This window comes from Protopterus annectens, chromosome 10.part0 (genome assembly GCF_019279795.1).
Source record: "Protopterus annectens isolate FY-2018-M chromosome 10.part0, PAN1.0, whole genome shotgun sequence".
NCBI lineage: Eukaryota > Metazoa > Chordata > Ceratodontiformes > Protopteridae > Protopterus > Protopterus annectens.
In genome coordinates, this window is record NC_056744.1 from 1,609,149,582 (window position 1) to 1,609,164,871 (window position 15,290).

Genomic DNA, 15,290 nt, shown 5'->3' on the forward strand with positions numbered 1-15,290 from the left:
CAATATTTTAAAGATGAAATCCTGCCAAGTTTAATATGTAGTGGGACTTAAATTTTTACATGTGAAATGATTATTTTTATTTATTATTTTTTTTGTAATAGTTTAGCTGCATTTAAACAGTTGATTTTTTGGGGGGTTTAGTAATTTTGATGGTTTAATAATTTGTCTTATGGTTGTGTGTTTTCATGTGACTAAGTGTTTTGTATAAATGGATCTCTTTTCACCTGTTTGACTAACTCTGATGAAGTCTCTATTATTGTACATGAAAGTGCTCAGTTCTATTAAATTTTACCTGTTTGTACATATTTGGGATCCCCCTGGTGTTTGTGGCTACAGTTGGTTTGTTTTGTTTTTACTGTTGATAATGAATTGCTAAGGTGGCGTGATTTACCTGATGCTGCTAAGGGCCTTAATAGTGACTCGCCAGTACTGTGCTAGCAAGACCTGGACTAGGTTGTCCTTCCACTTGATGTGAATTTCTGATGTCTAACATGAGACTTGTGGAAGTTTCCACATCCATGGATGCTGCAGCTAATTGTGCTCCTGTGTTGCATGTCTGACAAAGCCTCCAAAGATGGAGACTTAACCTCTGCCTTGGTGAACTACGTCAGGCAAGTCCTCACTTATACCTTGCACTACTCTCACCATCTGTATCTGACCGCACATAATGCTTACATGTCTTACGAGCCAGCAGTGATCATTCATTTTTGTCCAGTATCCCTGCAAATAGAATATACAGTGGGCATTACAACATCTAGCATTGTCCTAACCTCTTCCATAGATTCTACATTGGATCACAGATAGAAGAAGCTTTGGGAGGATTCAACCCCTTCTGGTAAAGGCATGTGCCTATTGCACAGTATTGGTGACCCAACACTCGTCATGCTGGAGTCATCAATTTGCCGAGGGGATGAGCCCTTGCCAGTACACTTTGCCAGCATCACCATCCTCAGGCTGTGTCAAGAGAAAGACAATAACAGCACTGTCTCATGACTTTCAGCATCAGCTTGCTGTGCTGCACCACAGTCTACAACTGATGGAGCAGTTGCTCTGTGATATGCCTTTGAACAGTGGCAAACGTTCTACTACTGCATGCTATAGTAACCATGAATATTATACACACACACACATACCCACCCACCACTGCACATTAAGCAGTACAGGTAAAAAGAAATTAATATGCACATGTGATGTTATGTGGGTTCACCCCAGTGGAGAAATACTGGAACAGGTATGTAGCAATGGAATGAATCTTCAAATAAGTTAACTGACCCACTGACCTGCTCTATCAACTGTGGACACACATGTTGGGTGGACCAAATTGCCTGTATCTACACCACCTTGAATAGTACCTACACCATCCTCAGAAGGAATATCAAATACTCCTCATCACGTGCCAAAATTCGTACAGTGGAAGGACCCTCACCACTGGAATTATGCGCAATGGCATTCTGTAATACTTTATTTCTTACACTTGGCACCATGTAATTTACTCTCTTCCTACAATGTACAATTCCATCCTCCAATATTATAAGTGTTTATCAGCACTTGGTTCCATACTTCAGCATGCTCTGCCTGCCTAGGACCTCATTTTACAAATAATGAGCATTTAATATAGGTCCAATAGAAAAAGGCACAGCACGACCACCCATATAAAACAGGGTTTATTACATCAAGCTTTTGAGGTGAAACTCTTTTTCAAGAATGAGTCAATACATTACAACCACAGAATAAATATACAAAACCAGCCAATCACATAACATAACTCATAAACACATTCTATAATTATGCAACTTCTATAATTAACGGACTAAACCTAGTTTAGAGAACCTCACTAAAACAATAATCAGCTTAATAGTATACCAAAATACTTCATTACAGACAGAATTTATACATCCCTTAACACAAGCCAATTTTATTTTTAAGGCGTTTGGGACGTGCAATAGTGAAAATCTAGTTTATTTGGCTAATTGTGAGAAATATTTGTTTTTATACTGGCAAAACCAACTGCAAATTTAAGGAGAGAATTGCCTCCCATTTATCTGACATAAGAAGAGGAGTTGAAACAAATGCACTTAGTAAGCATATTTTACATTGTGGAAATGAGCATGCTTTTAAATTCAGGATACTGAAGAGTTTGCAAGAATAAGAGGGTAGGGGACATTGTGAATGCCACAGAGAGAGCAGAACATAAATGGATACATATTTTTTTTAGACCTTATGTCTATCCAGGGCTTAATAAAACTAACAGTATTAAACCCATTTTAAAACTAAGACAAGAATATTATATTTGTCCTATGAAGTTTAAGCTGTAATAAAGTATTTTAGTATACTATTAAGTTGATTACTGTTTTTAGTGAGTTTCTCTGAACTAGGTTTAGTCAATTAATTATAGAAATTGCATAATTATATAATGTATTTATGAGTTATGTTATGTGATTGGCTAGTGTTGTATACTTATTCTGTGGTTGTAATGTATTGACACATTCTTGAAAAAGAGTTCCACCTCGAACGCTTGATGTAATAAACCCTGTTTTATATGGATGGTCAATGCTGTGCCTTCTTCTATTGGATCTAATTTTGTGTTGTTTACTAGTACGTCTAGCTGTTCCATACCTTGTTCTTGGACTTCATTTAATATAGGTCTCAAGTGTCTCCTTGAGGATTCGGTTATCCTCAGGAGTGAAGTTACCCTGCCTAGGTTTTGTTCCCTGCTGCTCTAACAAATGGACCATAGCAAAAAGAGTAGGCATTACTAGCTATGACAGTGGACTACACCAACCTGAGCACAATCTGTATTCTACATTTCATGGCTTGCACCTAACACTAAAGTCTACCAGGTCTAAATATTAACAATGATGGCTTGTGTGTGTGTGTGTGTGTGTGTGTGTGTGTGTGTGTGTGTGTGTGTGTGTGTGTGTGTGTGCCTGCGTGTACACATCTTTCTGTATTTAAGCAGAGCAATGTGTCATACAGTACAGTACCTTAAAACTGCAAAGCATGTGATAGTTGACTGCTGTATACTGTCTCCCCTATTCTTTCTGTCAGGAAATGTTTTGAATATATTTTTACCCTCACACACTTGTAATTTCACTTTCAATATATGTTTTACTTTTACTTTGGCATTCCAATGATTTTCTCAAAGTAAAAAAAGTGTCACACAAAAATGATGTGGCGATGCATATGTTACAAAAGATTACGTTTACACAGTTCTTATTTAAAGACTGTTTTTGGCAAAGAGGTCTGGGAATCACATTACTGCCCACATGCGCACATCATTTCGTATGCAGCTTTGCACAACCATAAACAAGCACTGTGAAGAGCAAACGTGGACTCTTGTTGACTCATACATGTGCACTGCCACCCTTTGCTCAGCCAAACTTGACCTCACAGTTACCTGAGCTACGTAGTCATGCTGTACCAAGCATAGTTCACTCCCTAGCAGTTCCACTTTCCGAGAAGTGCCACCGTTTTGTTCCTGGCTTTGGATTGTAAGCATGGCTTCTGTGTGCCTTGGGCAGAGCTCCAAGCTGATGTTTAGAGAAGTCCAGAATGCTCCCATTACCTCTGAACAACCAGCAGGCATAGAGAGACTGCAGGCAAGATAAGGTGGACCTTAAGGAAAATAAACATGTGGACTGAACTGCCACATCAGCAAAGCCAGGAAACTGGGATTTCCATAGGTTCATACTAGGCTACCTGCCCTAGGGCATTTATAAGCCTAGCCAGAGTGTGTTTGGCTTTCGCCACCCATTTTAAATTAATTTTGCTATGCCCTTTTTCGAGGTTAGTATACTGTGCCTCTGTCTAACAGTGACACAGAAGTGATACCCGGGGTAAACCTACGATCTCCCATCCACTCATCAAGATTACTCTTGAAGAGAGAGTCAATGAGGGACTCTGCCTAACCTGGACTGGGATTTTATTTCAGAGTGAAGGGAGCCTCTGGGTTATGAATCTGTCCCTCCAGCATGTCTTATTTATTTCAGTGCTGAGGTTCAAGTCTCTCGTGCGTGTAGCTCGATGGGATTTGGATTTTCTGAGGTGCAGCATGTCCATTAATTCCAGGTTGGACATGGCTTTATACATCAGGCACAGACCGCCTCTGAGCAGGCGGTATGCCACTGAGTAGAGCTGGAGTTTCTTTAACCGGGCAGCATATGGCATCTGTTTGAGCCCTTTGATCCTCTTGGTGAGGTACTTTTGGGGTCTTTCCAGTTGCTGCAGGTGTCTGGTAAGGTACATCCCAAAAGGGGCATTGTACTCAATTATGGGCCTGATGAGGGATGAGTAAAGAGGCATGATGACCCCCCCTGATCTAGATGTGAATCCCTTCATGATTAGGTGGGCTATATAAAATGTTCTTCTAACCACTTTGGCCACGTGGCTGTCAAATGAGAGATTGCTATCAACTTGGGTCCCCAGGTCCCTAATTACTTCTTCTGTACTTAATGGATTACCACCTATGTGGTAATTTGTGGGCACTTTGTTTTTGCCAAAGGGGATGACTATATACTTTTTGGCGTTTAGCTTGAGGCCATGGCTCTGGCACCAGTTGTCTGTTTCTATGAGGCCCTTTTGGAGGATGCTTGTGTTGGCTGGAGAGTCGATTATGGTGTCCAGTTTGCAGTCATCTGCAAACTTGGTCAGCCACAGTCCTTCCGTGTTGGTTTGTACCTCCGAGAAATATATACCGAACAAGAGAGGTTCCAGGACTGAGCCTTGTGGGATGCCACTTGTAACTGGTTTGGAGTCTGACATGGCTCCAGCAATTCTAACCATGTGGGTTCTGTCCTTGAGCCAGTTTGCAACCCATCTAGTGACACAGTGGTTTATATTTAAGCTGGTGAACTTATCTATAATGCCCGAGTGGGGTATTGTATCGAAGGCTTTTGCAAGGTCCAGGTAGGCTGTGTGGACCACCTTCCCCTCGTCAATGGCCTAGGTGAATGTTTCAAAGAAATTGACCAGGTTTAAGAGGCAGGATCTGCCCTTAATAAAGCCGAACTGGGTAGGATCCAGTGTCTGTAGGTCCCCAATATCTTTATTTATGAGGTCCATGATGATCCTTTCCATAGCTTTGCAGACCAAGCTAGTCAGGCTTATGGGGCGATAGTTTCCAGGATCCGTTGAGGCACCACCTTTGTGGAGAGGGACCACTGTTGCTGTACGCCACTCTTTGGGTACATATCCTGTAGTAAGGCTGAGACTGACCAGTAGTTTTATGTTTGGGTTTAGCTCTTCTTGGAGTTCATGTAGGACGCAGCCTGGGACACCGTCTGGTCCCATTGATGCTGTGTTTTTTGCTTTGGAGAGGGCGGCTCTTACCTGAGCATCTGAGATGTCAGGGGGGCAGCACTCTGCTGGGATAGATATTTGCCCTTTTGGTGGGGGGGGGAGTTTGCGCTGAACCTGTCAGCTAGGATGTTGGCAATGTCTGTGGGTTTGGTGTATTTTTTGTCATTTTGGACTAATTCTGAGCATATCTGGGAATTCCCACCCAGGTTCCTAACATAACTAAAGAAAGCCTTGTGATTATCCTTAGTGTCCCATGCAATTTTTCTCTCGAGGCTGGCCTTAGACGATTTTATGAGTGCCCGTAGTTTTTTGCTAATACTGATCAGAGATGCCTTCCCTTTTTGGGATTTTGCTGTATCATGTAGTAGCTTCCTCCTTCTACTGTATAATTTGTTTCTGGCTGGGGTCCACCAGACAGGACGTCTGCCTTTGGAGGATTGGGTCTTGGTTTTATTTGGGATTGCAAGATCCATGCATTCCTGAAGGTGTTCATAGAATGTGTTTATAAAGGATTCTGCAGTCTGGGCCGTATTTTCCACAGGCCCGGGGCTTTTGAAGTATTCCACCTCTGTTTTGAGGAGTGTGAAATTTGCTTTAGAGAAGTTTTTCACTGTGGTTTTCTGGGCAGAGGGTGGGGTCTGGATGTGAATATCCAGTGAGATTAGTTTTTGCTCTGATCTTACCAGTGAGGGATACACTTCTGGTCTGGAGCAGAGAGTCCCCATGTTGGTGGTGATAAAGTCCAGTATGTTTTCCTCTCTTGTGGGAGTGGTAACAAGTTGTTCCATAGCATCTGAGTTTATAAATTCTAGGAACCTTTGGGCTAGGGTGTTGAAGCTAGAGTAATGCTCCCAGTCTATGTTTGGGTAGTTGAAGTCGCCCAATATAATGGTGTTTGGAGAGACCTTCATATTTTCCAGTGTTCTCAGGAAGGCCGAGTGGGGTTCCTGGGTTTGGGAGAGTGGTCTGTAGCAGGCTATAAACTGGAAGGCAGTTTTACCCACTGTTAGTTGCACATGGATAGTCTCTGATGCTTCGTGCTGTGCCACCAGCCTGGAGGTGTGGGTATCTGACGAATATTGATACTCCCCCTCCTTTTGTGGTTCGGTCCAAGTTTTGGGGCTGAAAAGCATGGTATGAGGTATAACCTGGTAGTGCTGGGGTGCTCTCGGGAGCCTTGAACCAGGTTTCTGTTACTGCACAGATATCGATGTTCTCCATGCTAAGGAGAGTTTTGAGTGCGTGCATCTTGAGGTTTAGACTTCTGGCGTTGAGTAGCATTACTCTTAGTTTCTTATCCCTTGTGATACCTATGGAGGTGGGTTTGTCTTTTGAGCCTTGCCTAAAAAAGGCACTATGGGGATAGCAAGAGCCTTTGCCAATATCCGAAAGCCCAGGGGTGACAGGTGCAAGCCATCCCTAGGGAAGCATCGTGGCTTGTCGAGCATGTCATCCCAGGCTGACAGGCATTGGTTGGATCCCCTTTGAATGACACCAATACTTAAGCCAATTGTTGAAATTGATCATCTTGTCTTCATATTGTGGCATCATTCTTGGTGAGGGTAAGATGCTACTCAAGGTCAGGGTCATACCGGCCTGGGCTACATGCTCAGAGAGCTCCTCTATGTCTCTTTTCATATAGTCCAGGGAGGTACTTTTCATGTAGTTCCAGGCCTGGTGAACAGCATCACCACACGTTCGATGATTTGCAACACAACCTGCTTACCCAGTGAGTGGCAGAAGTAGAAAGGGAACATTCAGAGTCCTTCAGTAAGTACCTGCAGAGTTGCTGTAAGTACTGTAATTTCATACTTTTAAGATGGGAAGCTTTATTTTTCTGCTGTTATTCACTTTCAAACTTTACATTATGTAACAGTATTTCACTGTATTGTTACTAACAGAGTGCACAGATAAAATCTATATTCTATATTCTTTTTTTTCCTTTATTTTTAAACCTGGCCATTACAGTACTCACTTTTCTGTGCTACACTCTATACTCTTCTGCATGCAAATAAGTGCATTTATATTCATTGCTCCATTTTATGCCCACTTGTCAAGTCACTGGTGACCCAGGAGTGACACTGAATTGGGGGGGGGGGGCACAAAAACCTGCACATACAGTAGTACAGCCTTTGTTGTCCAACAGGTCTTGATGTCAGCTACCAGACTTGTGGATGAGGTGGGCTACTGGAGAAGTACAAGATGCCTGTGGGAAAACTATCAGGATTTACAATTCAGGAGGTGGCCAATACTATTAAGTCCCCTGACAGGCCTACAGCTGTCATATGGCATTCACTTATCACGTCAGTGTAATGTTATTCCTCAAATGTACTAGCAATGACTGTACTGCACCAACAATGTTCATTCTGTCCCCTTTTGTTTTGCAACATGGGAAGACCTACAGCCTGGCCAACAAACTTACCTCAGAAAGCTACAGTGCCTGGTCCCCTGACTTCATGAGCATCTCTCCCTTCATTCATTAGCTTATATTTACATGCCATTATTTATTTATTTCCATTATATTAATGTCTGCCTTCTTTCCATTCCGTCTCTGTCTGCAGGAACAGCCTGAATGACCTCGGCTACAACCATCTACAACAAACAGCTCACCACAACTTAAGAATCTCGACTGCTTTGTTAGACAATAGCAGCAGCTCCTCTCCTGGATGCAGCAGACAACCAGATTTTGGAGGGATGTCCCTAATTCACTCTAACTTTTGCTCAAATCTTCATAAAACTGGAAATAATTTTAAGAAGTTCTAAGTTAATAATGCCAGCATTTAAACAAATGCCCCAAATTTGCTGCCTTTCCCCCAATTGTTTTTCATTTCGTCAATAACTCTGGAGGTGAAAGTTGAAAGGTTTGTTAAAGAGGCTGCAGTTCATACAGCAGTGGGGCCCATACCATTGCCTCTTGCAGTGACTACACGATCTGCTGAACCAGCAGGCTCTGGATATTGAGCCACTGGAAACCCCTGCCTCAACAATTAATGCAGAGCTCTAAATACAGTTTCCAGGATGATCTGGTAGTGTGCCAGTCCTGTGTTGCCATAGCTGCCATCATCCATGCACCCCACACCCTGCTTTGTGTAGTGCCCCATATACTTCCCCATCAGCAGTTGTCCATTTTGTCTCTCTCCATCACTTTGTAAACCCTGCCTATTGCATGATCACCCATCTCTGCAGTGTCTGGTTTTACACTGCATTATACTCCTTAACTAACATTCCTACCATTGCTTCCCTATACCCTCCACAGTGCAGATAAAAGGGGCTGGGGTATATTTCTCCAGAAAGTAATGTACCTTCCTCTCTGACCTCCTCTTACTCAATCCTCTTTTGTAGTCCTACTGTGTTTCTTGTCTTCTCTTCACTCTTTTTCCTACTTTACTATTTTCCCCCTTTCTTTGCATATACATCAAATAAACTGGTGTCCATATATGGACATTTTTATATTAATAATCCCAGTACAGTGGGTTTATCAGTATGCCAGTGCCTCTGTGCCAAAGAACATGCAGCTTCTCACACTGAAGTTTCACAATATTAACGCAAGGCCACAGTTGCCTGCTTACTTAGCAAACATACAAACTTGCATCTAGTTTTCTCATTTGTACACATCCTATATATTCGTGCAGGACATCTCCAGTACACTGTTTTCTGACCTGCACGGTTATAGTACTGCATAATTCTGCTGGGAGGTCAGGTTCCTCAAAGGCTGCACACATGTGAAAACCTGTGTCACCATGCTCAAACATACTGAATTTACATTTTATGCAACACTACTGTTTGTGGATTCCACTTGCATATACAACCTCAAGCTCTCTACTATATCATGTAAAACAATTTATCCAGCTACTATTTATGTATTTGATATTCTTCAAGTAAAATGCTACTACAGTTCCTTTTTTTGTCCATGTGCAACAATGCTTGTTTTCATTCTTGTAATATGTTGGGAGTTTATTTTCCTGGGCCTCACCTGTGTTGTACTATCTCGGCAAACAAATGCAAACAGATAATTACAACCCTTACACTGCTGAAGTGGCCAGTTAATGACAGTCACAGGACTGACAACAGGCCTACATTGTTATAATCTCAATATCTGTTCTATTACTTCTACGCTATTGGTAGCAGCATTTTCACTGTTCATTGTTCACACGATCAAGGTTTCAAAACAACAAAATGGCTAGTAAATTGCACAATGACCACTAGATGTCAGTAAGTGCAAACACTTGCACTTCAAGGACAAAAGAATGACGCAAACATTCTTTCAGGTCAAATGCAGCCACGTGCTTAAGGTGCATACTGCATCAATCCTATTAATTATTGAATAGCATGGTACCAATACATCAGCATCTGTGATGGTATACCTTTTGGTATATCTTTAAATTCACTGACCCTCAGTCAGCAAGACACACTGTTTAAGATGCACCTAGGAAACAATGCCGAGGCAAAGGCAAACACAACAGCTATAAAAAGTGCTACCATTTTTAGGCAATTAGCTCTTTAAAAGGCATTCTTACTATGCAGACACACAATATCAATGTGCATGCAAGTTGTAAGACCAAATTCTGTAGACACAGAAATACCACCCAAAAAGAGTATGAAATAACGTCAGCACAGGCCCACACTATCCTGCAGATGGACAAGCAGTATTGGGGTACAGACAGAATGCAAAATGTATTCTGTAACTTTTCCCTGGACAGTCAGTCTGCAGCTGTGGTTCATTAGCAAGCCGAAACATTAGCAAGGGAGGTCAGGTTGAAACAGCAGGCAACAAAAAGCTGACAGCATTTTCTTATTACTTATTTTTTCTGTAATGCATGGACAATGGGTTAAGCTTCTTTATGCTTTTAAAAAGAAAACATTTCTGTTAATGTAGTATCAGACATAATTTTGTATCGAAACATCTTTATTTGCAATACCAAGAAATTAGGAGAGGTAGCATGGAAGAGAAAGGTTTGCTACAGTTTTGGAAGTTATCAAGGCTGAAGGAAATCTGCAAAGCAGGCTTTAATGAATCGAGACAAAAAAATGAAGAGTTATCACCACACATCTGATGGCTGTACACGCCGGAAAAAAAACAGGCAGGGAAAGCTGCAACAGAGATGGTAAAATACGGAGAAACAAAGTTGTAGGATCCATGTAAAAGCTGGGTTGCACAATATCACTTTCTGATGCTTTACCAGTACATGTACTTCTAAGACAAGGAAAGCAATACTGCTAGAATAAGGTTAATGCCTTAGATGAGGAAGGGGGGGGCAAAGAATCCAAACATAATACCACAGTGTCCCTGCACCTTCTAACAATAGTAGCATGTGGAAAAGTAATTAGCACGATTTTAAGAACCACATCAATAAAAATACTGTAATCGTTCTGCTGATCTTTTTTCATATAATTTAAAAGGCTAAGGAGAATAGTACATGAAATACTGTGAAAGTGAAGGTACCAACAATGGCTGAAGCAATGTGCACAGGAGTAGTCTAACCTCTTGTGTAGCATTAGGATCTTGGAGAAATAAGAGTCAGTTACACGATGTGTTAATGGAAGGAAGCAGTGACACTACATGTAACGCAGGGGAAACAGTGGTGTCAAGTCTACATACTGAAAGATCTCTAAAGAATTAGGAAGTGAGACAACAACAGGACCTGAAAGATCAAAGTGGAAACAGGCTAAACAAGGAATAAAAAGATGTCCTCAGGAATGGAAGGGCAAACAAAACCAGTGTGTTTGGCTGTACTGGCTGTACCATATATAAATGAACCCAAATTTAAGAAAAAAGGCTGATGGAAGGCTCTACCAAAAGAAGGAAATGGAAGGCGAGACTTCCAAGGTGACTGCACACTGAGCAGCAAGTTAATTAGGGCACATTCAGTGCAGAAACTAAGTGGTAAAGAAAAAAAAAAAAAACTAGTAAAAGTTAACAATTTAGGTAAAATCCATTTACCTCAATGCCAGCAAATAAGAAACTGTAGAAAGTAAGAGAAAATCAACCAACAAAGACGAGAAAAAAAATGGCTGCAAAGAACCTTGCAGCGAGTCAGCAAAAAGCAGTAGAAATTTACAAGTTATAGTTTTAGCTAATGAGTGGGATAAAATTAAATGGAGTTTAAAAATAAGAGAGAAAGATATGGGAAAGTCTTTATATGAATTATTTAGAGGGTTTGACAAAGGTTAAAGTATTACAGAATGAGAGGAGGAGAAACAGCAGAGTACTAAAGAAAACAAGGGAGTATTTGGGTAATATGCAGGAGTTTACAAAGGCTGCTGCAGAGTTACTGTTTTTTATGACTTTACAGCACAAAAACGTTTAGTCAGCACAAAGGGTCGTTGTCAAACGTAGGGAGCCTATAACAAGAAAAATAACCTGTAATCCTATAGAGGTGTTAGAGATATTTTGGAAGTGTTATGAAAATTTATCTAAAGCATATGAATGTTGAAACAAAACAAAACAAAAATAAAGACACATATGGAAATATTTTGGAATAATTATGCCAATGTTGAATGAAAACCAGACTAAACAACTGCCAAGGCAAGAAAAGATGAGATAAAAATGCTGATATATAATGAACCAACAGGAAAGTCTCAAGGAACAGATGGAAGTTTGGAGTGAAGAAAGTGATAAAAATCTGGAAATTTTGTTTAACAATAAAGAGGAAAGGCACACGATTTCATACAGATGTATTTCAATTTTAAACAAGATTACAAAGCATGTCTATACTAGCTAACATAGTGGCAAATGTATTGCCAAAATTGGTATGGATCAATGTGGTTTTGTGGTGGGTAAGCAACATTCAACATCATTAAGTAGTGGGTGAGGGGCTGTACACTGCGTGTGTTCAGTGGACCCAATGTTCAAAGCAACTGCAATACAATGAAAAACACAGCTGAGAAAAGGACTGTACAGTAAACAATTTAAAGTAGGATGGTTGCTTAAAAGGTCAAGTAGATAGTGCATTTCTATCACAAATAAACAGTGCCCTTGAGTCACAATTAACAAAGAGGCACTTGTGCCTTGTGGGTTTTCCTCACTATGAAATAAATAAAATGTATAAAAAAAAAAAAAAAAAACAGAAGCTTTGCAGGATTAAAATGTAACAGCAGGAAATTAAAGAGCACTGGGTAAAAGTAGGCTCAATAATTCTATCCATCCACAACCCCTTTTTCCCATTTTTACACATGGCGTCAGGGTGTGACTTCAACAGTGAATCATCTAGAGCCAAGGTTTACACCACTGGGTGGCTAGCTCTGCCACTGTAGTTTTCTACACCACATACTCACATGCAAACACACACACTTACGGCCAATTTAGTGTGTTCAATCCACCTACTGCATGTGTTTAGAATGTGGGAGGAAGCCGGACCACCCAGAGGAATCCCACATGAGCACAGGGAGGACGTGCAGACCCGGCAGAGAAGGTACTTCAGCCAAGAATCAAACTGGGGAACCCCTTGCTGTGAGGTAACTGCATTATCAGCTGTGCCACTGTGCTGCTGTTCGACAATCATTAAAAAACACTAAGCCCGTAATTAGTACCGCACCTGTTTAAGTAAACTCTCATGATTACACAAGGTGATAAACATTAGGAAAACAGTGTGCCAAAAATAAATAATGAAATTATTTGGCATCAATTTCTGTTCTTGCACTATTTTAAAAAGATTTTTCCAGAGGATACTAAAAGTTCATACTCACCTATTTGGATTTGCAGAACCAACATCTCTGTCATATAGCCTGGCGAGCCATGGGAAAAGCACAATGCCACGGTACCCAAATACTTTGTGAAGGAACAACTGTGAGCAAAAGCAAAAAAAAAAAAAAAGTTATTTGTGTAAAGCAATGTTCAAGCATCTTTGTAACTGTAATTTAAAAGCTTTTGTGAGCAGACTTGTAAGGACCTTTCAAGAAGTTCATATGCAAGTGACAACCCTCTTTTTTCAAATGATACTACTACACTTGCTCAGTTACTGCAACTCTTCAGCTGATGGGACTCTCCACATCCATCTTAGAATTTGGTTCTTTACGCAACATTATCTAGTCATCCAAGGAAGGTAATCGCCTTTTAGCAGGACCCCTTTCAAAATCGAACAAAACCACTAGTCTTAACACTGCGACCTACTGGGTCCCTTGAACAAATGAAACCTGCAAGAAATTCTGTTTGCCTTGAGCATTCATTTCCTTTGTAAAATCCAGTTAACACCTAAGAAAGCTGAGAAAAAAATCTGATAACATGAAATCAGAAAAAAGTTTTATAACAACTGACAAGCTTTCAAGAAAACTGTGTTCACTGCCACACATGTACTTGGCAAAAATGGGTCTATATTGCAACATCGAACGCTAAAAACAGCGAACGATGTTTCATCGACACATTTTCAGCGAAAGCTGAAAATGTCGAATCCACAGAACAGCGATTTCTTTCCTAGGGAAAGAAATCGCTGTTCCAACTCCCGCAAAAAAAAAAAAAAAAAAACATTAAACACTTCCAGACACAAACACACATACCTTAATCCTAATTATACCCCCCCAAAAAACAGTAAACAACTAAATACACATGTGCACATAACCCAACCATACATTTAATGAAAAAAAAAACAGTAAACATTTTAAACCATATGCACTTACCTTAACCCGCACCCTAACCGTAAGGTCAGTAACTCTCGCACATTTACATAAACAGTTCCAAACACATACACACTTACCTTAACCCTAATTCTACCCCCCCAAAACAAAAGTAAACAGCTGAAAACACATACACACTCAACTCAACCATACATCTAACACAAAATATAAAACAGTAAACACTTTCATACATATGCACTTACCTTAACCCGCACCCCAACCCTAAGGTCAGTAACTGTTGCACAATCACGCACGGGAGCTATACCGGACAAAGGACCACACTACACTTCAGAACATGGCAACACAACGAAGCAGTCAAGCGACTTCTTTCCCAGGGAAAGAATTAGCTGAACAGCCACTTTGCTGTTTTACCTGTTCGCTCTACATGTGTCGACGAAAAACGCATTCGCAAAATGCGTTTTGGTTGTACTAATAGGAACCCATGCAAAACTATACACACATTGTCTAGACAGAAAGCAGTTTTGTTAACCTGCTTCCTTTCTAAAAAGTGATGTAATAATGGAGTTACCATATTTAGTTTCCTTTTCAAGGAATTTGTTGTTAAAATCCTCCCCAAAGGACGCTTGTGAAGCAGACAGACACAAAAGTGGGCATTATGGAAACTATTATGGCTGTACCACAATCTGACAAAAACGCCTATTACAGAAAGTCACAAAACAATCAATTTTAAAATCTGAAAAACACTCATTAAGGAGCCATCAGCCTCCTTCAAAGCTTTTCACTATTGGCACGAGTAGTTAATTTCCATTAAAAGTGATGAACAAATTACTTTCTGAAAGCTGTAAGCATTTAAACACCTGTAAACAATGCATACTCACTTACACAACTGTGCTACTTGCAAATGATGTAGTCATCCCCTATAACAAACTCACCCATCCAGCGCACACTATTACATGCTACTCTTCCATAGCTGTCTCTCTTCTGACAGCAAATTCAGGGAACAATTACTCACTCACCTTTAAGGAAGTTTCAATAAATATCCCAATCTTCCTACTGAACATTAATTCCACTGATAAAACGCACAATTACAAGTACCTGTGTTTTAGATCCACAAAAAGAATATTTAAAACAGAAATGGAAAAAAAAAAAAAGTTATGCACTCACCATAACATTCCATCTGTGTTGCCCATTTTCATTCTTCAACTGTTGGGTTCAGATCTGGTCATCAGATCTGACTTGGCCACTTCTTCCAGACCGGAGAACACTTGAACCCTCGAGATTCTCCCTTTACCCATAAAGCCCTAGTCACCTTGCATGCCTCAGATCTAGTTTGCTGCCCACAGACCTACAGAGCAGTGTAAAATAAGGAACAGATTCTGGGCCTCAAACAAGGAACAGAGATTCCTCCAATATCCTGCAAT

The 15,290-nt window shown here is 40.6% G+C and overlaps 1 protein-coding gene across 2 annotated transcripts in view; it reads right to left on the bottom strand.

Moving 5' to 3' along the window:
* Positions 1-15,290, bottom strand: part of LOC122813787 (polymerase delta-interacting protein 2-like) — a 441,156-nt gene that overhangs the window by 288,982 nt on the left and 136,884 nt on the right. For both annotated transcript variants that reach the window (XM_044086292.1, XM_044086291.1), the window contains exon 3: positions 12,985-13,082. In XM_044086292.1, coding sequence (XP_043942227.1) covers positions 12,985-13,082 — 98 coding nt within the window. The remainder of the gene's footprint in view (positions 1-12,984; positions 13,083-15,290) is intronic.